Below are 14,931 nucleotides of genomic sequence, written 5' to 3'. Positions count from 1 at the left end.
GCAAAAAAACAAAACAAACAAACAAACAAACAACAAAAAAACCCTGCAGGGAATCATATAAATCCAAGCCCCTGGGATAGACAGAACACAAGGTTCAAAAAGGTCACAAAGTTCATTACAGCCAGATCATAAAATCAGGACTAAAATCTAGGTCTTCTGACTCAGAGTTTACTGTTCTAACAAGCTTATAAGCCCTTTCTCCATCTATTTCTAAAATCAGTACAACAAAGATATTTATTAATATCTACTAGAGATCAGCATCATACAATGTTCAAAAAAGGAAACTGGGGGATATGTATACAATTTTAAAGAGCTTAAAATCTAACTGAGGAGAAAGGAAAATTACTATAATAAAGCAGAAGTAAATGAATTTTAGGATCAGAATTACCTATCCAATGTTTCCCAGAACCGTAAGAAAACTGGTCTATCCAAATGACGTTTGTGATAGCTGAGTTCTAATACTGTTACATCCCATTTCTGAACGTTTGGATCTAGACGAACTTCATCATATTTGAGATGGAAGGCTTTAACTGTATGGGGGGAAATAATATTTTTAATTCAAACTGCGATCAAAATTATAAAAATATTTTATAATAGAATAAAAACACCCCAATAAAGACATTAAGAAAAAAAAACTTTTTTCAAAAGAAAACAAAAACTTAAAAAAAAAGAAAACAATCTTTCTTCAACCAGATGAAGCTACATTATAACCAAAGAGACTTTTGAAATAGATTCTACTAAGTACTGTGGTATCCTCAAAAACATTCAACAAATACCTACCAAGGATTGGGTCACTGGGACTGAAATGAGGAATAATGCATGTTATGAGGCTAATAAAATGCATATGGTCTTGTGAAGGATAACAAGAAAAAAACTATTCAAATACAGTATGATAAAGTTAGGAGTGTACCACAGAAACATAAAAGAGTATCTTACCCAGACCATGGAGTTCAGAAAGTCTTGCGTAGGTAATGATATCTAACGTAAGACCTAAAGGCTGAGTAAGAATTAAGCAAACACAGAAAATGACTTTTGTTTAGCATGAACATGCTCAAAGAGAAAACAGTTTCATCTAGGAACTAAAGAAATTTAATGGAACTGCATCATACAAAGTAATGTAAAGAATGAGCAAAAGGTAAGACCCCAGATTCAGAACAATGCTGGCCTTGTAGGCCATATTAAAGAGTTTGGATTTTCATCTAAGAGATATGGAGAATCACTGCAAAGTGTTTAGCAGCGACTATTGATACAATTTAACAATCTAGAGAAGAAAGAGATTTGCTCAACTAGGGAGAAGGTACGTGCCTGGCAAGAGAAAGATTCAAGAAATAATTAGGGAGTGAGAACTAATGGGACTTGGTAAGAAATGATGAAAAGGGAAAAAGAAAAATTTGGAAAGTTACCTAGAAGGGGATAATTAAATGATATAAAAAGCGAGTCTAGCAAAGATCAAGAAGAGGATTTCAGGCATAAGAACAGTGGTAAAGGGCTCTGAAATGAAAGCAAGCTTGGCACACACCCTATAAACAAGAATAACTTCTTCTGTAGACAATGTCCTATACTGTAAAATTTGGCTATGGTTAAAAAAAAAAAATCCGAATTTGTTCCAAATGTGATAGTAAACCACTAGAAAGTGATTAAAGCAAGAAGATGAAATTATCTGATTTTCATTGTTAACAGTTAATTCTAGGGTCGGGTGAATAAAAGACTCTAGCGGGCAAATCCTCCCAGCTGGTGTATCCTACAAAAGGTTAACAAATGGACCATAAAATACTGACTTTGAATCTCTCTCCCTGATCATCCAGTTGAATCTTACTTTTGTATCTGCAATCAGTTTACCATCAGTGAAGCTTCTGTTTTACAGGTACACACATAAGAGTTAGCTTTTCTTTCCATTAATTTTTTTTTTTGTATATAAGATATGATTGTTACCATCATCATCATCTAGTATTAGGGGTCTCTAAAGAGAAAAATGATTGACTTCGTTCATTTTTTTGATAGCTACGTTATGGACTGTTTATTCCACATTGCTTGCTAGCCTACTGGCTTTGGATGTTAACAATGAATCGAAGTGTAATTCTTGATGCAAATCCAAAATGAATCATTTGTGCTCACAAACAGAAACACTTAAACATTACTTCTAAACTATTTGCTTTTCCAATTAAAGGTCCCCTCACCAAACACATCATTCATTTTGAGTTTAATTCAATTTAATGAATTAAACTGATTCATTAAAGGGGCTACACACTATAGCTTCAAAAAACCCATTTTCAAAATATTTATATGTGTAAATATTTTTTAATTTAGAAAATTTTTAAATTAAATGAAGCCAACAGTTTCAATACTTCCTATTTTCCTTACTACATGTTTCACTTTTCTAATTTTCTCAGTATGAATTGTTTTAAATCATTCTCTCTCTCTCTCTCTTTTTTTTTTTTTTTTTTTTTTTTGAGAGAGAGAGAGAAGGAGAGAGAAGGGAGGCACAGAACCTGATGCAGGGCTCGATCTCACGAACTGTGAGATCATGACCTGAGCTAGAGATCAAGACTTGGACAGTTAACTGACCAAGCCACCCAAGCGCCCCTACCTTAAATCATTCTTAAAAATATATTATATTTTTAAAAATGATTTATCTAAATCTATAAAAGCATACAGTACTCCACTCCCTACTTTCAATAGATTTAGTTTATACAGTATTTATTCCACCAGAATAGACAACTTTTAAAATTAATGGTGAAACATTAGAGTCTAAAAAGTCTAAGTCACAAATAAGAAAGCATGAGGCTTCTCTCATTATACAAAAATTTTATTGGCATGAAGCTGTGAAGGCAAGCAAACTTACACCAAGACATTATACAAAACATCTTTCTGATTCAGAAAAAGACTTTTAGTTTACAAACCTCAGCAAAAAATAGAACAAATGAAGTTCTTTTTTAAGAAAGCCAGTCTTCTAACTGGTAGCACAATGAGTACTGAAGCAAAGTATTTCACACAATTCAGAATTGTTCATTTTTTACAAACTGCATGAATCTTGTCAACATTATTTTACAGGAACAAAGAAGCAAAAGAAATAGACAAAATGCTCTTGAATAATATTCAGTAGGTACAAAGATGGCACATCAGATGACAAAGGGGCAACATAATCTAGAAGATTAATGAAAACTTTTTCTCAATGATAACCAGCAAAAATTTGAAGAAATCATCATTTAAAAATCTTGATCAACAAATACATGTAGCTACCTCAAACATAAAAATATTTTTAAAAAGCTATATGCAGTTGGAAGCTCCAATTTCTTGTAACGTTTAAAAGATTTTATTTGCCCATTTTATACAAGTCAATACTTAATATCTTCTGAAAATTTTTGGATTTTACTATTATGCAATATGAAGAAAAATAGTACAAGCTTTTACCATGGCCCATATAGATGCTCCTGTTAAAACCCTCAGTTTTCCGCTATGCTATATAGATGTTACCATTTTCTAAGTGTGTTATGGGGCAAAGGGTGAAAACCTAGAAAAGGCAAGAGTAAAAACAAGGAGATCAACTAAAAGCTAAGAGATAATAATACTCCTAAGTTTCTAGCTTAGGCAAATTACTAAAGAAAACTAAATGAGGAAAAGAAACAGTTTGGGAATGAGGGAGTGAACAAGACGATTCCATATGGAACAAGCTGAGTCTGACATACCAACAGGACCTCACAGAGGAGTTATCTGGTAAATACTGAGATATACAGGCCCAGAATATAAGCTAGAAACCTTAGAATAAGGGGAGGGATATAGATGATAATTGAAAGCTATCAGATCTCCTTGAGAGAGTATCTATACTTAAAGGAAAAGAGAAACAAAATATTAACAGGTAGTTGAAAGCCAGAGGGAAAGTAGCTAGAGTCTGAAAAAAGAGTAATAAGCCTTGGAAAAGAAGGTTTTAAGTCTGATAAGGAGGTCAAAGGGATCTAATATCTGGGTCACTGGTAAGTTTGGTGAGAACAGTTTAGTGGAGAGCAAGAAAGCTGAACAGAGGACTGAGAACTGAATAGAAAATGAGTTAGTAGAGACATTTCTTTCAAAATTTCATAAAAGGAAAAAGAAAAGGAGCTTTGAAGTCAGGAGAAAGGGTTTTATTTTATCAGGAGAAAGGGTTTTATTTTATCAGGAGAACGGGTTTTATTTTAAGAGGGAAGAGGCAAGAGTACTTTCATTTTCTTTTTATTTGAGAGAGAGAGAGAGAGAGCGAGCGCACGCACGCACTCACACAGGTGGGGGTGGGGGAGAAAGAGAATATATTCCAAGCAGGTTCCACGTGCAATGTGGAGCCTAACATGGGGCTTGATTCCACAACCCTGGGATCATGACCTGAGCCAAAATCAAGAGTCGGATTTACTTTCACTGTAAATCCTGACAGAAAGGATTCAGTAAAGAAGGAAGATTAAAAAGAGAATAATTCATGGAAGAAAATTGTAACTTTGTTAAAAAAAAAAAAAGACTCAAGTTATCTAAATTTCAGAAGACTACCAATACGAACGAAACTACTACATCATTATATTCTAAATGAAATTTAGACAGCATTTACAAAGGCACAATCATTCTTTTTATTAAAACACTATTCAACAGGCAAGCAAGTAGGTAAAATATTCGTGTTCATGGATACTTTACTTTCATTAAAATCCCCATTCTCTATCTTTAACTTTCTATTTATCAACTCTGTAGCTTCAGAAATAACATAAAAAGCTATCATAATATTAGTAATATTAGAATAATTAATTAAAATGAATGAAGGCAGAACAGAATAAATGAGTAAAGCTTTCAAGCTTGGGTAGTTTCTATCTTGGAAGAATGGTGATACCACTAACAAAAACTGAGGCTGCTTTAAAAGAGGCTGGATTTTACAGTAGCACACTCTACGTTCAGAATAACTGAAGCTGTTACTTCTAATAAACATACTTGTTTCATTAGAATGGTTTTTTAAAAACAATTTTACTGTGGTTACTAACTTAATTGGGTACTTGAATTAAATAATAATTGGAGTATCTCTACCAGCAAAAAAAATAGACCAGATTAATCTACATTTGGTATATACTGATATATTAATATACCAAAAGATAGAAGCCACATGAAATCCATTAATTTAACATGTATCTATTGAATGCTTCTTTTATGCCACGCCCTCTTCTGTGCTGACAATACAAGAGCAAACAAGGCAGAAAAGGCTCCTCCCATTAAGCAACTTGCCATTATAACCAGGAAGACTGAAAATAAAGATATAAAAACAAGATAATACCAAACAGCAGCAAGTACTATCATGAAAATAAAAGGGCTTAATGAGTAACTGGGAGGAGGTAATGGCTTTCCAGGATGGCCAGAGAAGGATTCTCTAAAGGAGAGAATATTTGAATTTAGAGTTGAATGAAAAGAAAAAATCAATCATGCTACAATCATTCAAGACAGTGGAAACAGCTGGTAAAAATCATATGGCACTTCAAATTACAGCTATACACTACTGTTAGCAAAAGTCAACCCATTTTAAAACTAGTCATCAGTTTTAATAAAAATATATGGACGTGCAAAAATATTAATGCTTTTGAAGTTTAAGGCCTAAAGTAATTCTATTTAACTCAGGGGATAATTCACTTTTAGATATAAGTACACAAAAAATAATAATGTCCAAAAAAAAAAAAAAAAAGTAGTTCACAGGTGCTTAAAAATTAAAATATATTAATAGGAATCCTTTGATACATACATCATATATGCACAGCCATAGATGGCTTTCTCTTACATAAAGCAAGAGCATTTCTATATTGGTAAATGTAGGAATATTTAAAGTAAAAGTAAAAATAAAGAGAATCTTACTTTTAGCAAATATGTCAACTGGTGATCCATCAGGCAAAAGCCAGGGCCAGCCTTTGAACTGCCATGCAGGACCCTGCACAAAAACTGCTACAACCCGATCCCTATAAATAGAAACGGGGGAGGATTAGAATAGAGAGACAGTATCTCATAGATGAACTTTGGTTACTGTAAATCCTTAAGAAAAGGACTCAATGATTCATGTGATATAGTCTCCTGTCAACACATCTGTGAGGCAAACAAAGTCCATTACCACAACTCTTCATTACGTTACCATTAAAATACATTAATGATTGCTATACGTCTCATGCACTGCACCTGTGTCTTTTAAACATAATTACATACACAATCCTTATATGCAATCTTTTTAACCTTTTAATTTGTCCTTCTCCTAGACTAACAGGCCCATTCTTCCAATGCAATAGGGAACACTGGTGGATGTATTAATTGAAAAAGTTGGTTTTAAAAGGAAATCATTTAATTCAAGTAGATCTTAAATATTTTACATTAATTAAAAACATTATAAATAACTCACCAATCATTTTATGAAGCCCCAAGGCCTTATTTTTGAGTTCTTCTGAGTATTTGGAAAGTAATTTGAGTATAGAAACCATCAGACTTCTTAAAAATTTTTCCAATTGTTTTACAACTGTTTCACTCACCCTAATTTTTTTTTAAATTTTTTAATTTTTTTTATTTTTGTAGGAGAAAGAGACAGAGTGTGAGCAGGGGAGGAGCAGAGAGAAAGGGAGACACAGAGTCCGAAGCAGGATCCAGGCTCTGAGCTGTCAGCACAGAGACTGACACGGGGCTCAAACTCACACACCGTGAGATCATGACCTGAGCCGTAGTCGGATGCTCAACCGACTGAGCCACCCAGGCGCCCAGTCTATAAGAGTTTTTCTAAAAACGCAAGTTTTTCTAAAACCTTGTTTTTCTAACTGTTAGACTTTATTTTTCTGAAAAGAACAAATCTCTTTCTAGGCCCTCGTATTTCATTAGTTCACAAAATATTTAATTAAATTGAGAAAGTATAGTAAGTGTAACAGTCATAAACAGCTTATGCCTAGAACTAAAGAGGTGGAAACAAAACCATAATAAACAGTAACACAGTTAACATTAATAAGACTTATTATGAACATTCACTATGTGCCAGTGCTGTTCTAAGCACCTTACACAGTACCTACGTTAACACACTGAACCTTCCAAAAAATCCAATGAGGTGAGTGCTATTATTACCCTATTTTACAGATAGGGAAACAGAAGGGCATGGACAGTCCATTTGTAGAAGAGAAATGAAGGGAAGAAGAGGAGGAGTGAGAAGAAGAAAGGGAGGGAATGGCTGATCCTGTGCCCCGGTTATGCTACTATTCCTGGGTGAGGACTGATAAATCATGAGAACAGCCATTTTAGTAGTATTATGGAAATCATTTTAACCTTACAACTCCCTGAAATGGTCTTAGGAATGCCCAGAGGTCCAAGATCACATTCTTTTTTTTTTTTTTTTTAATTTTTTTTTTCAACGTTTATTTATTTTTGGGACAGAGAGAGACAGAGCATGAACGGGGGAGGGGCAGAGAGAGAGGGAGACACAGAATCGGAAACAGGCTCCAGGCTCTGAGCCGTCAGCCCAGAGCCCGACGCGGGGCTCGAACTCACGGACCGCGAGATCGTGACCTGGCTGAAGTCGGACGCTTAACCGACTGCGCCACCCAGGCGCCCCAAGATCACATTCTTAATAACCATTGCATTAGATGAAGACTCTACACATCCAACAAAGAATTAAACCAGGGCCACCTTCTATTCAGATAAAAGATCTACAGCAACAGTTCAAGTTACTGTGAAAAAACACAACTTAAAATTCTAACCTGCTCAAAATCTCTAAGGCTAAAATGAAATCTTAAATTAAAAATCTCCTCCTTTCATGGAATACATGTCCCATACTGCCAAATGATCTTTGGTAATAAGAGCTCACTATTAAATGACCTCTTAATTTCATGACCTAGCTTTAGCCATACAATAGTTGAAAGCAGAAGGTACCTCCCAAACTAAAGGAAATTTGCTGGAGAGACATCACCTAGATCCTACTGGGCTTCACAGGGTTAGCATGTAAGCAGGATAATATAAATACTACTCTTGGTGAATTCTTGAAAGGATTAACAGAGAAGGAAAGAAGAAAGGTAAGGAAAATATTCCTAAGTTAAGATACCAATGACTAGGGACCTAGCTAATATATACAAGCATTATTCTGTAGCACGGTGAGATGGCACTTGTACACACTGTATTATCATTTTCTGCAAATAACTGCAAACATGTAATACTAATATGGAATAACTTTCTTACAAGTTTTAAACTTGATAACTGACATTCTCATTTTACTTCATATAATACATTTTTAACATACTTATATTCTCAATGCCCTGACTTCCTAATGTGTGAAGACTGGTAAGTACCTCAAAGGTAAATTTCAGTTAATGCATCAATGTGTTGCATTCTCTTACGTCACACAGAGATACACTCTCAAGACTGTTTTTACTCTACCTTATATTAATAAAATGTAAGATAATTCATGTATCTGAGCTAATAGACACTGTTAAAAATACCTTAATATTTTATTAAAGAACATTTTATTTTTTTTATTTTTATTTTTAAAATTTTTATTTATTTATTTATTTATTTTTAATTTTTTTTTTTTTTTAACGTTTATTTATTTTTGAGACAGGGAGAGACAGCATGAATGGGGGAGGGTCAGAGAGAGAGGGAGACACAGAATTTGAAACAGGCTCCAGGCTCTGAGCTGTCAGCACAGAGCCTGATGTGGGGCTTGAACTCATGGACCGCGAGATCATGACCTGAGCCGAAGTCGGATGCTTAACCGACTGAGCCACCCAGGCGCCCCTTCAGAAACATTTTAATGCAATTGAAGAGCTAAACCAGGGTAGGGTGATCATGTTGTTTTTATTAATAAATTAGTCCTCATAATAAAAGTAACAATTTCTTCACTTATCATTTCTTACTCCAAAATGTGAATTCTCCAAAACAAAAAACTAAAACAATAGGATCTCAAAACATTAGTCTATTTGGAAGTTTTGTTCTAAAAGCTGATCCAGAACAAATAAACAGTGTTAAGAATTTTTACTAAATTTTCCAGAAGTCAGTGTTTCTTATAAGTAAAATAATGTTTAGCTATCCAGAATACAAATTTATATAGGTATTACTAAAACATGGACATTATTAATGACCAAGTTAGACACTAACAATGTCTTCAGGGATAGTTTCTATCTAGAACTCATGACAAAACTTGATACTTTTTAATTATACAAAAAAATTAATGACTACATAAAATAGAAATAATCTTACCAGTCTTGAGGCATAAGTTTAAGCGGCTGGTCTACTACTCTATAAGGAACTGTGACGCTAATTGCAGTGCCCCCTGGTTGCATCTGATCTTTTCTTCTCTGTATTAAAGTTTCATTTTCTCGTTGGCAGCCTTGTTTCTTCTTTTCATCTGATGGGACAAATCTTTGAAAAAACAGAGATGAAAAAAGGTCAAATGATTCAGTGGGACACAAATGGGAAAATAAGTTAGAAATTATTTTTAAAATACTGATAGTTTTAAACCAAACCTTTTTTCTTTTTTTTTTAAATGAACCTGCTTCTGCATGTACAGATTACAATGTGTAGAGAGTATAATCTTTCTTCCCATGCCAAATAGTACTCAGCTCACTTAGTCCATAAGTTGGCTCACACAGAGACACACACAATTTATGTTCTTTCATCTAGCACTTAGCATTCTCCAAAGTTACATAAAAGACCATACTAATCCTTGGTTTTTCAAATGCTACTAGAAGGATATCCTATTATAAATCAAAAGGTCACTTGAAATAAGATGATGTGGCTTCTTCCCAGATACATGACTTAGTATATCCAAGAGCTTCACAAAATACCCCTTTTCATGGATTATGACTAAGCAAAATTAGAAAAATGCCATCTAATTTCAGGGTTGCTTTGCAAATTTTTAAGGAGGAAATTATATAGGTGTATGCTAATTGTCTTAGTAAATACTGCTAGTAATTTAGTAAATTACCAACTCTACCATGTGATTCAATTCTCCACTGTACCATCAACAGATTATCTTCAAATATAACTTAGCAATCTGCAGAGCTGTTGCCACTTCTAGATTGTTGGTGTTCACAAAGCATCTCAAAACAGTCGTTTTTTGTTTTTTTTTTAAGCTGCATACTCCTAATACAGTCTATTAGCATATTTTATTAAAGTCCTTTGAAAATTTTGAATATCACATGCTGGATTCATCATTAGTAAAACTAGTCTCATACTCATGAAGGTCTTTAGTAGATGGTGACTGTGATAAACTAAACTTCATTTCTGAGCTATTTTCATATCCATGTCCAAATCTAATGGAACAGTTAAGATTTCCATAAATTTAAAAATTTCCTCCAGATAATCATTTTGCTCCCTATGGATTCAGTTTATTTATAAATCAAGCCTACTTAGAAAATGCCAAATATAGGAGCGCCTGGGTGGCTCAGTTGGTGACTTCGGCTCAGTTCATGATCTTGTGGTTCATGAGTTAGGGCCCCACATTGGGCTAACTGCTATCAGTGCAGAGCCCGCTTTTGGATCCTCTATCCCCTTCTCTCTGCTCCTTCCCCACTCGAGTGTGTACTCAAAAATAAACATCTTTAAAAAAACAAAAAAGGAAGTGCCAAATACTAACACTGAATCATTAGACATGTTAAAATTAATATACATGCACTGTTGGAAACAGTTTTAATATAAAGCTACAACAAAATGTATTAAGTGAACAGTAATACACTGTGCTAAGTTACACAATATACATAGTTGTACAAAACACCGTCCCTGCCCTCTCGAAGCTTATGCTCCAGATACAAAGAACAAAGTTGTCTCACTGGCAAGTGAAAGATGCTTTATTTCAATCCTCTCTATCCAGATGGGATTAAAATGTTTACATTTTTAAATATAATACTGAATCTATTTTCTAGCTTTTGAAATTGTAAATGTTATAAAAGTATACAATTACTTATAAACTTTAATAAATTACTATACACACACACACACGAGTGATTTATAATATCCAACTTTAATGTCTATTAAACACCTAATTCAACTTATAAAGCATAAGGAAGGAGTTACATAGCATTTGCAGGTTCACTTATTTGCTGATGAAAGTTTTATTGAGGTTCAGAGTATTAACATGGTTCTTTAACATCCTACAACTAATGCCCTACAATTTTTACATGCGCTAGTATTTTTAATTTCTGAATATATCTAGGTCTTTCTTTAGGATAGCAGCCTTCTGTAGAGTAAAATGTGTCTGTATTTCAAAATGCTTTTCAGCTTTGATCTCATGTATTAACACAAGGATAGATCTTCTAACCTACTCTCCTAAACTTAAAGTTAGAATAACAATGCAGACTTTTCCGTCCATGGAAGGCGCTGGCAAACTAATTAAGCTCAAGCTATTTTATTTCACTCAGTTCCTGGAATAGGAAATAAAGGTCAAATTCTGCTCAAGGGAGGGAATCTAACATAAGTTTCTTCTTTCATAAAGGTAGGACTCTCAGGGGTTAAGTTCAGTATAATGGTAAACTAGAAATAAACCCACTGCCCACTCTTTTTCCTGTCCCCTAGCTCTTATCAACGCCCTGGCAACTGCAAGGAAAATCAAATCTCCGAATTGTAAATTGGCCCTTGCTTGAATCTAAAGCAGGAATTAACCACCCTGACCACAATAACTAATTGACAAATAAACACATTATCCAAGCCAGGCCAATGAGACTTAATCCTGGATTTTTGCTGGAATTATTGGAAAACAGGCACTGTCCTTCTACTGTGCTAGATAACCTGGAGTTTTTGATAGTCATCTTCAACCCTGAAGGGGGAGAACCCAAGAGATGGAAAGACCAACCCCTGATGATATCATTTTAGCACTGTGTCAGAAGCCAGGACTGTTCAGTCATGTTGAGCCAAATAAATTATTTTTTGGTAAAGCTACTACAAATTGGTATTTATCACTTCCAATTTAAAGTGTTCTAACAAATACAACCAGAAATGCACATGTGATATGGTAGATGAATATATGTAATTTGGAGAAATATTATGATGTCCACTGACTCATCCAATATTTGCAATTTATTTATTCTATTTTACATTCCATGAGTGAAGGAGTATGGGTGATAGGACTAAAGTCACTACTATCTAAACTGGTACAGTTCTAGTGAAATAACTATGTTAGTATTGTCAAAGAATAAAATGCAAATAGTTGATATAGCCAAGTTAAGTTCAAAACTGTATGTTATTTTTAAAACAGAGCAAGTTTATGAATATTTCCCAGCAGGTTAAAAATACAGTTTTCCTTTTTCCTAAATAAAAGAAGCTGAAATTTGAAAAGTAGAGAAAAGACAAGAAAAAGCAACAATGTCTGGATGTTAAAAACCCTCAAACTGAAAATTTCATTTAAAGTGATGTAATATTGGCAACACTCCTAGGTACTTTGCAAACACAAACGTAAACCTTTCCTGGAGTCCCCTCCACCCCTGCCATCCACCCACCTTCAATTTGGAACTCAAAAGAATTTCCACAGAAAAAAACTCCAAGGAAAATGAACAGTAAATGAGTAAATGAAGACAATCAAAAATATTAAATGTACTAAAAAACTAAACATGCAGGGAAATGAGAGGTATCATGAATGAAACAACAGTCAAAACAGTCAAAAGAAAAGGTAACTAAGGACTTCAAATGCAAATATCAAAGATCAAAGCTTACAAAACAAGCTTGCAAATATGTACAGTAGAAAAATTCATTTTGAAAGAGACCAAAGATTTGAAAAAGAACTAAATAGAACCACTGAAATTGAAAAAGTCCCAAAAAAGAGAAGGGAAAAGGGGGGGTGGGGGGAGGCAACACAGAGGTATTATCTAAAGCAATAAGGGCCAAGACTCAGAATTGATGAAAAACACAAATCCATACATTCAATTTTAATGAATCCCAAAATGGGATATATAAGAAATCTACATCTAGGCAGAGCAGATAAATTTAAAATGGTCTTTAAAATAACCAGGTAAAGCAGACTTCCTTCATAGGATTATCACACTAACAGCTGACCTATCATCAACAAAGGAAGCTAGAAGATAGTGCAATATCTTCAATGTAAAGAGAAAAAAATTAAAAACTTCTATATTGTAGGGGCGTCTGGGTGGCTCAGTTGGTTGAGTGGCCGACTTCGGCTCAGGTCATGATCTCACGGTCCGTGAGTCTGAGCCCCACATCGGGCTCTGTGCTGGCAGCTCGGGGCCTGGAGCCTGCTTTGGATTCTGTGTCTCCTTCTAACTCTGCTCCTATCCTGCTTGTGCTCTATCTCTCTCTGTCTCTCAAAAATAAATAAATGTTAAAACAAAAATTTTTTTTTTTTAAAGAAAAAACTTCTATATTGTTTTCCAAAGTGGTTGAATCTTTTTGCATTACCTGTGGTTGTTTGGAACATGAATTATTCATGGTCCGGTGTAAACTCCAGTATTTGTTCTGCTTGCTTCTTCCCCAGGCATCAAGCAGTTTTCTCACATGAATGTACTCCACAGTATTTGACTACTGCAAAGAGAATCCTCCGCATATCTTTGAGGCACTCTCTATGTGCAATCTCTCCCCTTTGGAACCTTGGTCCTGTAAGGCTACCATTAATGGCCAGAATCACGAGTGTCATCCAATCATTTTATTTTAAATAAACTTACAGTCCTACTAAAACTTCTCTCAGGATCACATTTATAAATGTAAAATATATTTTTTAATACTTTCATAACACAACCTTAATTTTGTTATTTACAGATGTTAAAGGTTAAGGGTTTTGTTTTTGTGTGATTTTTTTATTGAAGGGCCAAAAAAAAAAAAAAAAAAAAAGAAAGAATCCTTAATTTTACATGAAACCAAATAGAATCTATGCCAAAATGAGCTATGGGGTACAGCCAGTACTGTAATTGTGTGGAGGAGGTTTCAATTATGCATTAATTACATAGCAAAGCCTCCAGCTGACTCAAACTGTAGGGGAGATGTCAGTTGCAATGAGGTGTTAAACAATGAAGGGAGTGTTTTATACTTAGAAGAAAAATTAGGCTTGGTCTACCCTAAGAATGTGGTCTATTTAATTGTTTGGTTTCTCTGTTGTAAACCTAAAGAGGGGGAAAAAAAAAAAAAACACTAAAATTTACTTTGTGATTTCTTTGCACTGTTTACTATCTACCATTATAAACAATATTTAAGATTTAGATTTGTAATGCATTCAGATGAGCACTGCAAAGGTTCTGGAGAATGAAAAAGTAAAGATAGAATTTCTTCTTACACACTCCAAAATCTTACTGTGAATTTTCTGTAACCATTAAGATATTTATAAAAATTATAAATAGCTGTCAATTATTAAAAATTGTGAGAGTTGGAAATACCAAATTCACAAATCATAAAAATCAAAGAGCTAAAAATGACCTTAAAAATCACCTGATCCAAATACAGTAAGTGCATAAAACGCAATACCAACAAGTATAATGACACTTCTCAGGAACTAAAATCAAGTCCCAGGTACAGATACAACTATCATATATCAAAAAAGAAATCTGAAATTAGAGGGGCACCTGGGTGGCTCAGTCAGTTAAGGGTCCAACTTTGGCTCAGGTCATGATCTCATGGTTTGTGGGTTCAAGTCCTGCGTCCGGCTGGGTGCTGACAGCTCTGAGCCTGGAGCCTGCTTTGGATTCTGTGTCTCCCCCTCTCTCTGCCCCTCCCCTGCTCATGCTCTGTCTCTCTCATCTCTCAAAAATAAATAAATGTAAAAAAAAAAAAAAGAAGAAATCTGAAATTTGAAATAAATGCACTGAATGAGTTCACAGCTTGCACAAACACACACACAAAACAAAACTTGAATTTCAGATATACAAATCTACCCCTGTCCAATTTTCTCAGTGTGATCCTTTCTGCTTCTCATTTTCCTAGACATTTACTTAATATCCTTTATTGGGCAAACACTGTTTTTCAACAACGGAGATACAAATGACAACAGAG

The 14,931-nt window shown here is 34.4% G+C and overlaps 1 protein-coding gene across 2 annotated transcripts in view; it reads right to left on the bottom strand.

Annotated features, from left to right (window-relative positions):
• CDC73 (cell division cycle 73) overlaps positions 1-14,931 on the bottom strand; it is a 143,943-nt gene that overhangs the window by 11,227 nt on the left and 117,785 nt on the right. The window contains exons 14-16 of one of the 2 annotated variants that reach the window (XM_045456142.1): positions 9,205-9,366; positions 5,848-5,948; positions 389-530 (exon numbers count right to left, since the gene is read on the bottom strand). In XM_045456142.1, the coding sequence (XP_045312098.1) occupies positions 389-530; positions 5,848-5,948; positions 9,205-9,366 (405 nt within the window). Of the gene's footprint in view, positions 1-388; positions 531-799; positions 998-5,847; positions 5,949-9,204; positions 9,367-14,931 lie in introns of those variants that run through there. The other variant, XM_045456143.1, reaches the window with a different exon arrangement.

This window comes from Leopardus geoffroyi, chromosome C3 (assembly GCF_018350155.1).
Source record: "Leopardus geoffroyi isolate Oge1 chromosome C3, O.geoffroyi_Oge1_pat1.0, whole genome shotgun sequence".
NCBI classification, from domain to species: domain Eukaryota; kingdom Metazoa; phylum Chordata; class Mammalia; order Carnivora; family Felidae; genus Leopardus; species Leopardus geoffroyi.
The sequence above is the reverse complement of the archived record's forward strand: the minus strand, read 5'-3'. Positions and strand labels throughout refer to the sequence as shown.